General features: G+C 55.9%; 4 protein-coding genes across 4 annotated transcripts; 3 read left to right on the forward strand and 1 right to left on the reverse strand.

Annotated features, from left to right (window-relative positions):
- Window positions 1–1,198: 1,198 nt before the first annotated feature.
- PG998_005517 (uncharacterized protein) lies at window positions 1,199–3,185 on the forward strand (the record flags this gene model as incomplete). The annotated part of the gene is made up of 4 exons (XM_066872335.1): window positions 1,199–1,225; window positions 1,268–1,404; window positions 1,456–2,079; window positions 2,132–3,185. 4 exons carry the CDS (start codon window positions 1,199–1,201, stop codon window positions 3,183–3,185), a joined length of 1,842 nt encoding a protein of 613 aa, XP_066732432.1.
- A 726-nt stretch (window positions 3,186–3,911) lies between these two features.
- Window positions 3,912–7,366, forward strand: PG998_005518 (uncharacterized protein; the record flags this gene model as incomplete). The annotated part of the gene is made up of 6 exons (XM_066872336.1): window positions 3,912–4,122; window positions 4,188–4,249; window positions 4,278–4,548; window positions 4,642–4,793; window positions 4,853–6,039; window positions 6,124–7,366. 6 exons carry the CDS (start codon window positions 3,912–3,914, stop codon window positions 7,364–7,366), a joined length of 3,126 nt encoding a protein of 1,041 aa, XP_066732433.1.
- Window positions 7,367–7,736: 370 nt separating this feature from the next.
- Window positions 7,737–9,233, reverse strand: PG998_005519 (Cell cycle serine/threonine-protein kinase hsk1; the record flags this gene model as incomplete). The annotated part of the gene is made up of 1 exon (XM_066872337.1): window positions 7,737–9,233. One exon carries the CDS (start codon window positions 9,231–9,233, stop codon window positions 7,737–7,739), a length of 1,497 nt encoding a protein of 498 aa, XP_066732434.1.
- A 615-nt stretch (window positions 9,234–9,848) lies between these two features.
- PG998_005520 (condensin complex subunit 1) lies at window positions 9,849–13,840 on the forward strand (the record flags this gene model as incomplete). The annotated part of the gene is made up of 5 exons (XM_066872338.1): window positions 9,849–10,728; window positions 10,779–11,044; window positions 11,094–12,651; window positions 12,735–13,597; window positions 13,670–13,840. The coding sequence occupies 5 exons, from the start codon at window positions 9,849–9,851 to the stop codon at window positions 13,838–13,840; spliced, it is 3,738 nt and encodes a 1,245-aa protein (XP_066732435.1).
- Between the last annotated feature and the right edge of the window lie 258 nt (window positions 13,841–14,098).

Raw genomic sequence — 14,098 nt, forward strand, 5'->3', positions numbered from 1 at the left:
GTAGAGACTCAAAGGCGACACGGTCAGATACCAGGCCTCGATTGACGGGGATTGATTTCGACAGATGAAGGTCCTAACCAAGGGAACCATGAGAAGAGTCTGGGAATAGATTGCCCATGGCCACGGGCGCTGGTCCGCCTTTTAACGAGACCACGGCATTTGCAGCTATCAGGATACCAGGCTGCCAGGCCTATGTAGAGAAGCACTTGCATCCCGGACATTTGACTTGCTGTCCGATGGGGCTTGGCGCATGCAGACGAGGCCGTTTATCGTCGCATTGGGTGTGACCTAGTGACCGCGTTCGGACCGTTGGAGGAACAGGCTCCAGGCTGGGTTCTGGCTGGGGTCCGCGCGAAAACCCGGGGGAGGGGGCCAGGCTAGGACGAATTGGCTTCTGTCCCGATGCGGGGAACTGGGCCATGCGCCATGCATCGTCAAGCGGGCCAATGAAGAAGCTTTCGGTGATGAGCGCTCGTGATCTCGTATGTGGTCGGGGTCAGAGAGGGGGTGCAAGGGGGGGGATTAGGTACATAGTCGAGTTGGGGTAGGCAGGCAGTGGGCATAGGCAGGCAGGCAGTGGGCAGCAGGGGCAGCAGGGGCAGCAGGCGGGTTGCTCACATTCTCCACAAAGACAAAGGCCCGGGTTCGCCAAACGACCAAAAGTCAGAATTCCGCCTTTTGCTTTTCTCCTCATCGCGTCCCCCTAGTCGCCTCTTTTCCCATCCCACGGTCCGCCACGGCCCGGACTGGACTCACGGCGCAGTCGCTACTCTGTTGCTGGTGTGTCACGATGGAGGAACCATCGAAAAAACGGCTGAGGACGTCCCATGCCGTAAGCCACCATGCCATCCCCCGAACCGTTTCCTCGGGTCAAAGAACCCTCCCCCGGCGTATGCATGACTGACTCGGGAACTCTTGTCTTTCCGTCTGTATGTAGTGCGACATCTGCAGATCCAGGAAGATCAGGTGGGCCCCCATCCGTTCTCTATCTTCGTTCTTTCCTCTCAATCATCACAATTCGACCTCCTGCCCTATCGTGGCATACAGAGCAGAGGACACCAGACATCGCCATGGTGGCCACCGCCAGTAGCGAGGGGGTGGATGGACGGAGTGCATATGTACCTTAAGACTAAACAGTTCCATGTCTTAGATGCGACGGCAACCAACCGTGCCAAGCATGTCTCACTTCGAAGCAACTATGTTCATATGGCTCAGAGGCAAATACGTCAGTTTCACCCGCAACCTCCAGTGACTGTGAAAAACACAGCCGGCCGTCCTAACAGTGTCTTCAAGTCGGGGGAAGAGCGATCTCATTCTCGAGGGCGTCCTGAGAGTGGAAGAGCTTTTACAGAAGATGAACACGAACATGTCTCTGGTACCGCCGCCCGAGTTCCATAGTCTCCAGTTGTCCTTTTGTTGACTATCTTGCAAGCCCTCTCCCTCTCCAGCTTCCAGATTGGTTCAAAGTCCGATATCACCAACAGTACCTGATCAGTCTCAGCGAAGTATGTCGGCCGATGATCTCCGGCCTCCCTCTCATCAAGCCAACCTGGAGAATGCCATACTCGACTCGCTGCACAACTCGACTACCGAGTCGATACTATCATGGTCGTACTTCGACTCGTTTCCGACGATCCGGCAGAACTACGTTTCCATATTCCAACTGGAGCAGTCGAGGCCAGGCCTGCCCATGCGAACCAACTCCATGTCCCCCTACCTATCATCTGTGGATCTCGAGTCCATACTCACCTCCTTTCAACGGGGAGTAAACTTCTGGTATCCCACTTTATCCTTGAACCGGCTGGAGAATGTGCGGATCGCTGTCACCCAGGGGCTCTTAGAGAGCACAGGTACGGTCGCAAATTGCTGCACCCAGCTCGTCATGGCCCTGGGTTGCGCCAGCGGGGTCGCCAGTGGCTTGGTGGGATCCGAAGACGTAGTGTCGTCTCGAGAAGAGGTCGAGTTCAAAAGCTCTCGCCGGGCGATGGCCGAGGTTTACTTTGACGGCGCACTCAAAGCCATGAGCGTGGCGCACTCCGAGATGACCTGTAACGCAGTGCAGTCTCTGTTCTTTGCGGCGTAGGTTTCTCCCCCTTTCCGATGTTCAGCCCACACTAACGTTGGCATGTAGGCTGTACTTTGCTTACTTAAGGAGGCCTTTGCAGGCGTGGAACTACATCCATGATTGTGCAGCGAAATGCCAACTACTGCTCTCGTATCCTCCGGTCAATGAGCCGATAGAGAACCAAGAATGCTTGCGACGGATATTCTGGGCATGCTATATCTTGGAAAGGTGTGTCCCTACGGTGACTGGCGAACCGAAACAACAAAAGTATGCTAACACACCTTTCCGTAGCGACTACCTTGCCGAGTTATCGGCTCTTCCCCAGAGTGGAGTTGCCAGGATCGAGTCGTCCATACCCCTGCCCGGGAGCTATACAACGCATCAAGACCCAGATGAGACGGAACATGCGTCTCTGTATTTCCTTGCATGCATATCAATGCGCAGGCTGCTGAACAGGGTGCACCAATTGCTGTACGCACGTGATTCAGGGGCAGCGACGGACCCGACGAGGTTTCCAGCCATTGTCACGGAGCTTGACCACCAGCTCGACGAATGGCGCGACGTTTTGCCGCCGGCTTTCCTGTTTAACATCAACGACATGGCCGAGTACCCCAGCGAATGCGGCGGCTTCCTGAGGCAACGCTATCTCACATGCAAAAGCGTTATCTTTCGACCCTACCTGGCCTGGCTCCTGGCCAACGGCCCATCAGACACGGCGGGGGCCAGCAGAGCGGAGATCCTGGGCCGAGCTAAGATCTGCCTAGACGCCTGCACCTCCCATATCTTGGGGCTGACGGGGTTCTCCCACACGATCTTGGTCGACACGTGGATCTGCGTCCTGTCCATGGCTACGGCTATGATGATCCTGCTGGCAACGTGCCACTCGCTCCGGCAGATCACGCAAATGCGACACGACATCATGTCGACAGGACCGCATCTCCGCAAAGTTTTCCGTCGATGGCAGGAGGTACTCGGCATTCCAGAGTCGCCCAGCGTGGAGCAGGGTATGCGGATCATCTACGAGACGGAACGGCTCATGCAGAGCGTGGGAAGATGTGGCAATGCGACGGACGAGGAAGTGGAGGTGGCGACGTCTATGTGCGCCTTGACGCGAGAATAGCGTCGTTCATGGGTGCATGGCGGGCGGGAGCTATGGGATATGATGGCTTATACACTGTACGGTCCCAGGTACATACATAGTGGTGGGTGGTATGCAATGTGTAGACCGGGCCGAAGCCGGGTTGATGCAGGAACAAGGTAACCTCGTATCAGCCGTTTAGTGGTGCCAGACATAAACTCGGCCCAGGCGCTATGCGATGGGCCAACCGGTCCGAGACAATCTGACAGTGGTTTGGTGTTTCCTCTGTAGCGCGGCTCCGACTTCCCCGGGGGTGGAACTGGGCTGTGGGCCACGATGCAACCACGTGGGGTACTTTCCGTCCAAGAGACCAAGAGCAGGGAGAGGGAAGAGGGGTAGACAGAGAGAGAGAGAGACAAACACACACATGCCCGCCAATTGCCGCTGCCGCCCACCCCCACGATGCAACGCAGCGGCTCCATGCCATCCCCAACTTGATCCTGTTCTCCTCCTACCTACGGACACTGCAACAAGGGGCAGCAAACATTGACTTGGACCTGGACCTGGACCTGGATGCGGGAATCGCTTTTTCCCTCATCTCAGGACCCAGGTGTACTTCAACCTCGCCAATACTGACTGAATCTTTCCGGAGCATCCCAACACATCATCTTTCAATCATTCCCCTCCAACTGTGTGTGAGAGCAGTCACTATCGGGTGCAAACCGGTGGATCGTATCGGGAAAAAACCTATTCACTTATCGAGTCATCATGGCTGTCGAAGATCCTAAGCCAGACTACGCCAACTTGGAAGTATTGGAGCGACACCGGCTGCCGACTCGAGCTTTCTGGATTCCCGATACTGCGGTCCTGCTGAACGGCGAGTGGGACTTCCACTATGCAGAGAGCCCCCTGGAAGCCCCTGCAGTCGACAACGACGAGTTGGCCAAACTGGACTCCTGGTCTCGCATCAAGGTGCCCGGTAAGCCACACATCATAACTAACCAGTCAGCCATCGGGTATTGGCCCTAACCCTTGCCTACTTAGGACACTGGCAGTTGCAGGGCCATGGAAGACCGCACTACACAAACGTGATCTACCCGTTCCCCGTCTGTCCCCCCTGATATACCGACGGAGAATCCCACGGGCACGTACAGGCGCATCTTCGGCGTGCCCGGCAGCTGGGACGCCGAATCACAGCTGCGCCTCCGCTTCGAGGGCGTCGATAGCTCGTACCACGTCTGGGTCAACGGCGCTCTCGTGGGCTACTCCCAGGGCAGCCGGAACGCGGCCGAGTTCGACGTCTCGGCCCACGCAAAGCGGGGTGATGAGAATGAGCTCGTCGTTCAGGTCTATCAATGGTGCGAGGGGACGTATATCGAGGATCAGGATCAGTGGTGGCTTTCTGGTGAGTATTGATTGGCTAGAGGGCGTACTCCTATCCTGTTAGGGAGCATAAGAATGAGGGCTCAGCTTTGTTAGTTACTAACTGTTGTGCTAGGAATATTTCGAGATGTTTACTTGTTGGCATTCCCTGGCAAAGCCAGAATCGATGACTTCTTCGTCAAGACTGATCTCGATGGCGACTACCAGGATGCAACCCTGAAAGTTGACGTGACCTTGTCAGGGGCCCAAGATCAGGAAGTGTCGTGCGTATTGCGGGACGGGTCAGAAGGGATTGCAACATGTACCAAAAAGCGGACGACGCAAAGGGTTCTGTCCTCACTATCGAGATACCGGTCTCCAACCCCAAGAAGTGGACGGCAGAAACCCCTTATCTCTACCAGGTAGAGCTCTCCTTGTCAGCAGCCGGCGACCCTAAGCCCCTCCAGACCATCGTCCAAAATGTCGGCTTCCGCAAAGTCGAGATCAAGAAGGGCCTCTTCACCGTCAATGGACGGCGAGTTCTGCTGCGCGGCACCAACCGACACGACCACCACCCACGCTTCGGGCGCGCCGTGCCGCTCGATTTCATGCGCGCCGACCTGTTGTTGATGAAGCGCCACAACATCAATGCGCTGCGGTCGAGCCACTACCCGTCACACCCGCGCCTGTTCGACATGGCCGACGAGTTGGGTCTGTGGGTCATGGATGAGGCAGACCTCGAGTGTCACGGGTTCTACGACGCCGTCGCCCGTCCCCAGGATATTCCCGAGGAGATGGACTACGAGGCCCGCAAGGCCCTGACGTTTCCACAGAGCGCCAAGTTCACCTCGGACAACCCGGACTGGACAGCGGCATACGAGGACCGCCTTCGCCAGCTCGTCCAGCGCGACAAGAACCACGCTTGCGTCGTCATCTGGTCCCTCGGCAACGAGGCCTTCTACGGCCGTAACCACGCTGCCATGTACGACCTCGCAAAGCGGCTTGACGATACCGGCAGGCCCATCCACTACGAGGGCGATGTCGAGGCCAGGTCAGCTGATATGTACTCGTACATGTACCCGAGCATGGAGAGATTGACCAAGTGGGTTGAGACTATTGGGGTCAACGAGGCCGACGGCTCTTTTGACAAGCCCGTCGTGCTCTGCGAGTACGCCCACGCCATGGGCAACGGGCCTGGCTGGCTCCAAGACTACCAGGACATGTTCCGCAAGTACCCGCGCCTCCAGGGTGGTTTTATCTGGGAGTGGGCCAACCATGGTCTCTGGCACGAGGAGGGCGGCTTCTACGGGCATGGTGGCGATTTCGGCGATGAGCCTAATGATGGGACCTTCGTCATGGATGGGCTCTGCAACAGCGAGCATAAGCCCACGCCCGGCCTCACGGAGCTCAAGAAGGTCATCCAACCCGTCAAGTTCGAGATGGCAGACGGCAAGGTGTTCATTACAAATGAGTACGATTTTGTGGACTTGAAACACCTGGTTGCCACGTTCAAAATCGAGGCGCTTGGCGATGAGTAAGTCTTCACGGAATTGGTGTGATATCCAAAGTGCTCTTTTCTTTTCTTTTCTTCTTCAAGATGAGCTGACATGCGAGGTAGGGCGACACTACTACAGTCTGGGGAGCTGGAGATTCCCAACCTCCAGCCGTGGACGAAGACCGAACTGCCCTTGTCCTACGACTTAACCAACTTCAGCTGGGCCGCCGGCGAAATCTTCCTGACCATCCACTTCGCCTTACGGGGCGCGACGAAGTGGGCCGACGTTGCGCATGAGATTGCCTGGTTCCAGACTAAGCTTGGCAGCAATGACGCTCTACCCTTGCGTCTCTCGTCGGCTTCTAGCAGCGGCTACAACATGAGTACGAACGGCGGTCCTCTGACCGTTCGCGACGGCCGCACGACCTGTCAGATCGCAGGCCCGGGCTTCGAGTTCACGTTCGACCGCGTCCGGGGCTACCTGACCAACTGGACCGTCGCGGGCGGCCAGCGTCTCGTCGAGGTCGACCCCAAGACCAAGGCCGCCCTCTTCCCCAACTTCTGGCGCTCCCCGACCGACAACGACCGGCCAGGTGACTATGTCTATTGGCGGCACTACGGCGTTGACGCCCTGACATCGCGGCTGAAGTCCTTCCACGTGTCCTCGCCCAAGACCGACGGTGCTGGCGGAGGACGCTACGTCGCCGTTGAGACGCACACGTACCACGCCCCGCCCATCTTGGGCTGGTGCTTCGATGTCCGCACCACGTACACCGTCACCGAATCCGGGATGCTGCGGGTCCGGATGAGGATTGTTCCACACGGCCCCGCGCCTATGCGCATCCCTCGTTTGGGCCTTGACGTACGCCTGCCGAAGCGCCTTGACCAGGTCCGCTGGCTCGGGCTGGGGCCGGGCGAGTCCTATCCAGACAAGCGCGCGGCGCAGCGCATGGGGGTCTGGGGCCCCGCCTCAGTGGACGGCGAAGATCTGTTTGTGAACTACGACGTGCCCCAGGAGAACGGGAACCGCATGGCCAGCCGCTGGGTCCGGATCGGGGACCACTACGGCGCGGGTATCAAGGCTACCATGGCAACTACTTCGCTCCATGGCATTGAAGGAGGCCAGGAAAAGAAGGGAGAAGAAGAGAAGGGGTTCAGCTGGACCGCGACGAGGCACAGCCCCGAGATGCTGGAGAAGGCGAAGCATCCGTGCGATCTGGTGCCCGCCGACGCGACGCTGCTGAATCTGTCTTACAAGGTTACGGGCGTAGGGACAGCGGCCTGCGGGCCTGGGGTGAGGGAGGACTTGACGGTCAAAGTTCAGGAGGAGGAGTTTGAGTTTGTGCTTGAGAGTACGGCTGGTTGATCTTGACTTGCTCATGGTTTAATTGGTTATGTGATTACTTGCGAGGCACTAATTATTGACATATTCACGATTGACTACATGTATAGACATTTAAGTGCAGAGTCGTTAGTAACATGATTCTATTCCGGGGTAGTGTTGCTTAATCTCCGCTTGACTCTTGAGATCCCTGGTGATAGTAGGCAACTAGCCAATGCGCTGAAGTTAGGGGCATTGAGCGGCGGCGAAACACGGAAGAATGAGAAGGCTAAGCAAAAGTCCAGGCAGTTTGTTGTTTGTCACGGGACTAGGTATTTGAGATATCGTACAATTCCATTTCAAGTCGGCTATTTCAGTCATGTCTCGTAGTGTCGTACCAATGTTATTAATAATTTTATACCATCATGACGTCTTCTTCACTTGCCTCGGCCTCGGCCTCGCCTTCGCTGTCTATTTGCAAAAACTTGTGGCGAAGGGCCTCTTCGGCGCTGATCCGGCGGCTAGGGTCGAGGTCCATGCAGCGGTTAAGGAACTCAACGGCGCCCTTCTCCTCATCCGTCAGCTCCGCGTTCTTGTTGTCTTTGCTGCCGTCGCTGCGGCACGTGCTCCACAGCATGATCTTCTCAAAGCTGAAGCCCTGGGCCCCGATGCTAGGAATGTTGGTCTCGAAAACGCAGCCATGCAGCTGGCCGGCTTGACGCATGCGCTTAACACCGAATATGGTGGCGATCTCGATCATGGCCTCGACGTCATCGGTGCTGTTGAAGAAAGGGAACCGCTTGCAGAGGATGGTTAGCAAGATGACACCCGCCGACCAGATATCAATCTTGGTCGTCTGCTCTGTGCATTTGAACAGAACCTCGGGCGCTCGGAATCCTCGAGTGCCGGCGCGGTTGGCACGCCGCGAGGGACGAGTATCATTCTTGGGGTACCCGGGCTGGGGTCCGGCGTGTGATGCGTTGAGCGCATAGGTGGCCCGGATCTTCTGTCTACGGGAATCTTGGTCCAGGTGACAGAGACAGGGCTTGTGGTCAACGCCTTCTCGCTCGGCCAGGCCGAAGTCCACCAGCACACCGCGTTGCTTGTCAGGGTCGTAGAGGAAATTGGTGGGCTTGATATCTCGGTGGAGAATGCCCTTTTCGTGCACGGCGGCCAAAGCAGTGAAGAGGGAGCGGAAGTAGAGCTTGATGTCGGGGACCGTCATGTTGGGGTAGTATTTCCGGAAATCCTGGTGTCGAAAATAGGGCAGTATCGCCAGCACCTGGTCGGAGTGGCGGAATGCGGTGATTAGTGGGCATACCGAGGGCGAGTCGCGGAGGTCGTGGAGCAATTCTAGCTCGTTGAAGATGCGCGATGGCGATGATGTGACATAGATCTTCTTTATGGCCACGAATTTCCTGGGTCTCCTCGAGGGGTTTACTTTCGAGTTGGTGCGCGAGTTGGATGTTGTTTTGAGAGGCGGCGGCGGCTCCCACTGGTTATCCCTGGCATCCAAATCCCAGCTGTTGTTGTAGCGGTCGTAACGGACGTCCTCTGCCTTGTAGACGGTTGAGAAGGTGCCCTCGCCAATCCGCTTGATTAGGTGGTAATTGTCCTTGAAGGCGGGAAAAGTGTGGTTTAGCTTCTCCATGTCTTGTTGGACAGTCAGGTCGATGGGCTCGTTGCCATCGGAGGAATCCGACTCGCATGCCTCTTCCTCGTCTATTATTTCCTCTTCTTCTTGGTTCTCTTGGTCCTCGTCATCGTCCAATTGCTGTTGGGATTGGGCTTCGTCCGCTTCCAAGTCCTCTGCGTGTTGTGTTTGGCTCTCTTCGGTTTCGACGTCGGATAAGTCTGTCGGGTCGTCCTCGTGAATTTGGAAGGGTTCCTTGGGCACCCTCCGGCGACTCATTGTGGCGGCCATTTCCAGGCAGTTTCCGGTTGATTGCCAACCCGAAGCCAGTCTCTCCTGCTGGTTGTGTGGCAAGATCTCCAGATCCTCACATCCAGCATCTAGAGATTCGACATATAAATGCGACAAGCGACAAGAATGGGGAGGGGGCCTGTTTGTTGTTATTGCTTCTTTGCAACTGGATTCTGGATTGGGAGGACAGGACTCGAAGGCGGCACAGATTCCGCGACGCGCTTCTTTACAGGCTTACCTAAATGGGGGGGGGGGGGCCTTGATTCGCCCGCCAGGATGCCAGCTGCCAAAAACCGCGACTCCCTAACCTATGGAGCAGCTGGGGGTTAGGCTGGAACCAAACAAAAACAAATCGGTTGCCAGAGGGTCCCCCTCACTAGCATCACAACATTTGCATTTCGACGCCCATTATTTCCCACGACGACAACGAAACGACTGACGACCACAACAACGATTCCTGCGCAGCGAAGTCGGATTGCGAGGCCCCTTTCCTTCTCTCTTGCTTATTGTGTCTGGGGGTCCTTTTATTTGTTGATTTATTTGACTTAATACCCGTTTCATCGCCGCCCGCGCGCATCCGGCGCAAAGCTGTTGCCAAGCATCATGGAGGCAATCAACTTCGATATCAACGATGCGCTCAAACACTACATGAGTGATCCCGCCAGCGTGGCCACCCCCGAAGCCGACAGCGCCCTCGTCGACTGCGAGAATGACCCCGAGTCTCTCTCCAACTCCGTCATAAACCCCGTCCTCAACTCTATAGTCGACGCCGTCGCCGAGAACCCCGACTCGATAACGAGAGCGGCCTATCTCGACTCGCTTCAATTCCTACTAAAGTGCGCACCCACTTCCCCTGCTCCCTCCTCCCCCGATACTATCCCTTCTATTTGCGATACTTCAAATTGTGGCAGTCCGCCCCAGCTAGTACAAGGATCAACTTCTGAACTTTTCGTCCTCTCCAGATGTACCCAGTTTCTGCCCACCCATGCCCTCAGCAAGATCTTCGATCTGATAATGAGTGGTCTGGCTGCCGAGGCCGACGCCATCACCCACGATCTCGAGAACCCCGATGAGCAGGAGATGATCGCGCACCACAAAACCCTCCTCGAAGTCTACGGTTTCTTATTACAATGGGCCATTGCCTGTGTCGAGACAAAAGCCGCCGAGAAGTCATCCGCCGCCCCCGTGCCGCGTGCTAGAGGCAAGGGCGCAAAGGCCAAGGCGGCCGCCGGCAAAGACAAGGATGGGAATTGGGACAGCGCGGCCCAGTTGCAAACAGCCCTCGACGTCATGTCTAAGGTACTGAAGTTGAAGCTGGGCAAGATCTTCCTCACTACCAGCGAACGCGATACTTTCATCGGCCTGTTGACCAGGCCTGTATATATGATCCTCGAGAGCGAGCAGAGAACCAAGAACACAGCTATTCGAATGCATGGTTTCAAAGTTCTGTGTATTGCCGTCAAGCATCATGGCCACGGATACGGTATGTTTCAACCCGCGCTCTCCAAAGCTCACCCATTGACCGGAACCCAGCCGCCCAGATCTCCATCGTCCAGAACTTGACCTACTTCGAGCATTTGTCGGAGCACATGGCTGAATTCTTACATATTCTGGCTGAGCAATACGACTACCCTCAACTAGCCGACGAGAGTCTGAGAGAACTGAGCAACAAGGAGTTCAGCACCAATGATACCAGGGGCCCCAAGTCGGTGTCTTCCTTCATTGTGAAACTCTCGGAGCTAGCCCCTAGATTGGTGATTAAGCAGATGACAATGCTAGCTAAACAGTTGGACAGCGAGGTACTGCACGATGCCCTTAATCAATATGATCCCTACTAACGATTCGCAGTCGTACACGCTGCGTTGCTCGTTGATTGAGGTGTGTGGTAACATGATTGCCTACCTTTCGAGACAAGAAGAACGCGGCGACAACCACAAGTCTCAACTCAATGCTTTCTTCGATGTGCTTGAAGAGCGTTTTCTTGACATCAACCCCTATTCCAGGTGCAGAGCGATTCAGGTTTACACTAGGCTGCTGGATCTCGATCAGAAATTCCCCAAGCGCCGCCAGAAGGCCGCCGAGCTTGCAGCTCGTAGCTTAGAAGATAAGAGCAGTCACGTCCGAAGAAACGCCATCAAGCTTCTCGGTACACTGATCAAGACACACCCTTTCACAGTGTTGCATGGTGCACAGCTCTCCCGTAAGGACTGGCAAGAGCGGCTGGATAAGGTCGAAGCCGAGTTGGACGCTCTTCAGCCTCCTGCTGGTGAACCCGGTCTAGGCGGCGATGGAAAGGGCGACACAACCAACGCGGCTCTAGTAGACGAGCCCACTCAGCTCGAGTCCCCTCAGAAGCCCAGAGAACCCAAGGAGATGACAGAAGATGAGAAGGAGGCCATCGTCCGCAAGGCACAGGAGGATGCCGCCACGTCTGAGGCGATCGAGAAGCTCACTCTGACCAGGCGGTATTACTCTGATGCGCTCAGGTTCATAGAGGTCCTCCAGGAGTCGACACCAACCGTGTGCCAACTTCTGGGGTCCAAGAACAAGTCCGAGGTTATCGAGGCCATGGACTACCTGGAGATTGGAAATGCCTATAACATCGAAGACAACATGGTCGGAATCCGGCGCATGTTGCGACTTATCTGGACTAAGGGCAACAGCGACGAAGGCAAGGGTGTGCAGACTCATTTGATCGATTGTTACAAACGACTATTTTTCGAGGCCCCCGACAGCTTCAGCCAAAACGACGCGGCCATCTATATTGCCCGTAACATGATCAGCCTGACTTCAGGCACAACACCTGCAGAGTTGACAAGCTTGGAACAGCTGCTGGCGACCATGATGAAGGGTGGTATGATCTCGGACGTTGTCATTCAAAAGCTGTGGGAGGTTTACGGCTACCAGAAGCGCGAAATCTCCAAATCACAACGTCGCGGTGCCATCATCGTCCTGGGTATGCTCGCTTCTGCAAACCCCGAAATTGTTGTTGGCGAGATGGAGACTATGCTACGGACCGGCCTTGGTGCTTACGGGCGAAGCGACCACCAATTGGCCAAGTATACTTGCATTGCCCTGCGCAGGCTGAATCCCACCGGCCGTCAGGCGAAGGATTCGCCAGTCAAGTTCAGTCGCTTGCCCACGGAGCACGCCGTCTTGGGTAAGCTTGCTGCCATTACCGACGTACAGAGTGATCGCAAAGAGTGGTTCGGCGTTGCTGAACAAGCCATCAACGCCATTTACGCCATAGCCAAGCATCCAGACGCCTTGTGTGGCGAGATCATCAAGCACAAGACAAAGTCGGTGTTCGCTCTACAGCGAGCTGCGTCCACGGCTGGATCCACGTCCAGGCCTGGCTCTCGCGACATGGACGTCACCATGACCGATGCTGTTCCCGTTTCCCAAGGTTTGACTACGGCACTAAACGAGCCGACGCAAACTGCCAACCGGCCAACCCCTGAGCCGCCAGTCGAACCGAAGCAAAGGCAGCGATTGCTTTGTCTCAGCTACTCTTCATCGTTGGACACGTTGCCATCAAGCAGATTGTCCATTTAGAAATGTGCGAGCTTGACTTCAAGCGCCGGAAGCAAGAAGAAGAGAAGAAGACGGCAGCAGAACCAGAGCCTGCAGTGGCGGCACCTAAGGGCAAGGGACGAAAGTCCAAAACGCCGGCGCCTGAACCTGAAGAGGGCGACGAGCTTGACCTCATCGGCGGAACCACGGAAGACGATTTCACCGAGGCCATGGCGCATATCCGGGAGCGGGAATTGCTCTTTGGCCCGCAGTCATTACTCGCCAACTTCGGACCTATGGTTGCCGAGATCTGCTCCCGAAGCGACATCTACAGGGACAAGGGCCTCCAAGCGGCCGCTACGCTTTGTCTCGCCAAGCTCATGTGCGTTAGCTCCGAGTACTGCGAGGCCCACCTGCCACTGCTTATCACCATCATGGAGCGCAGCCCCGACGCGACAGTCCGATCTAACGTGGTGATTGCGTTGGGCGATATGGCCGTCTGCTTCAACCACCTCATCGACGAGAACACGGACTTCCTGTACCGTCGCCTGGCCGACCCCGACCTGTCGGTCAAGCGCACCTGCCTGATGACGTTGACGTTCCTGATCCTCGCCGGACAGGTGAAGGTCAAGGGCCAGCTGGGCGAGATGGCCAAGTGTCTCGAGGACGCCGACAAACGGATTGCTGATCTGGCACGCATGTTCTTCACTGAGCTCAGCACCAAGGACAACGCCGTCTACAATCACTTTGTTGACATGTTCAGTCTGCTGTCGGCTGGCAACCTGGAGGAAGACAGTTTCAAAAGGGTCGTCAAGTTCCTGCTTGGTTTCGTTGAGAAGGTAAGTTCCGAAAGTAGTTTCAGTTCGTGTATCCAAAGACATACATGCTAACATTGCTCTCTCTTTTCGCAGGACAAACACGCGAGACAGCTTGCCGATAAATTGGCCGCCCGTCTGGCGCGGTGTGACACGGAGCGGCAATGGAACGATGTGGCGTTTGCCCTTGGCCAATTGCAACACAAGAACGAAGAGATCACCAAAGTGGTGGGTGAGGGTTTCAAGGTGGTGCCAGCCGCTGGATGAGAGAGTCGGACTATTCGCCGGAAGGACCGTTTCTTTGTCAACGACGCTTTTAACGAAGTAACGACACTATTTGACTGTACATTTGGTGGGGCGTGATTGATGTACAGGTGCTTTGCCCTGCTGTGTTTTGGTGTCCGGAGTTACCTCCAAGATGAGACAGATATATCAGGTGGTTATTACATGCTTATTCAAATCAACATTGCGAGCTTTTCAACGCTTCTAACCCTATCGTATCATGTCCGTCCTATCGTGTACAAG

Source organism: Apiospora kogelbergensis, assembly GCF_038363985.1.
Source record: "Apiospora kogelbergensis strain CBS 113332 chromosome Unknown utg000003l_segment0_segment0, whole genome shotgun sequence".
Lineage (NCBI taxonomy): Eukaryota > Fungi > Ascomycota > Sordariomycetes > Amphisphaeriales > Apiosporaceae > Apiospora > Apiospora kogelbergensis.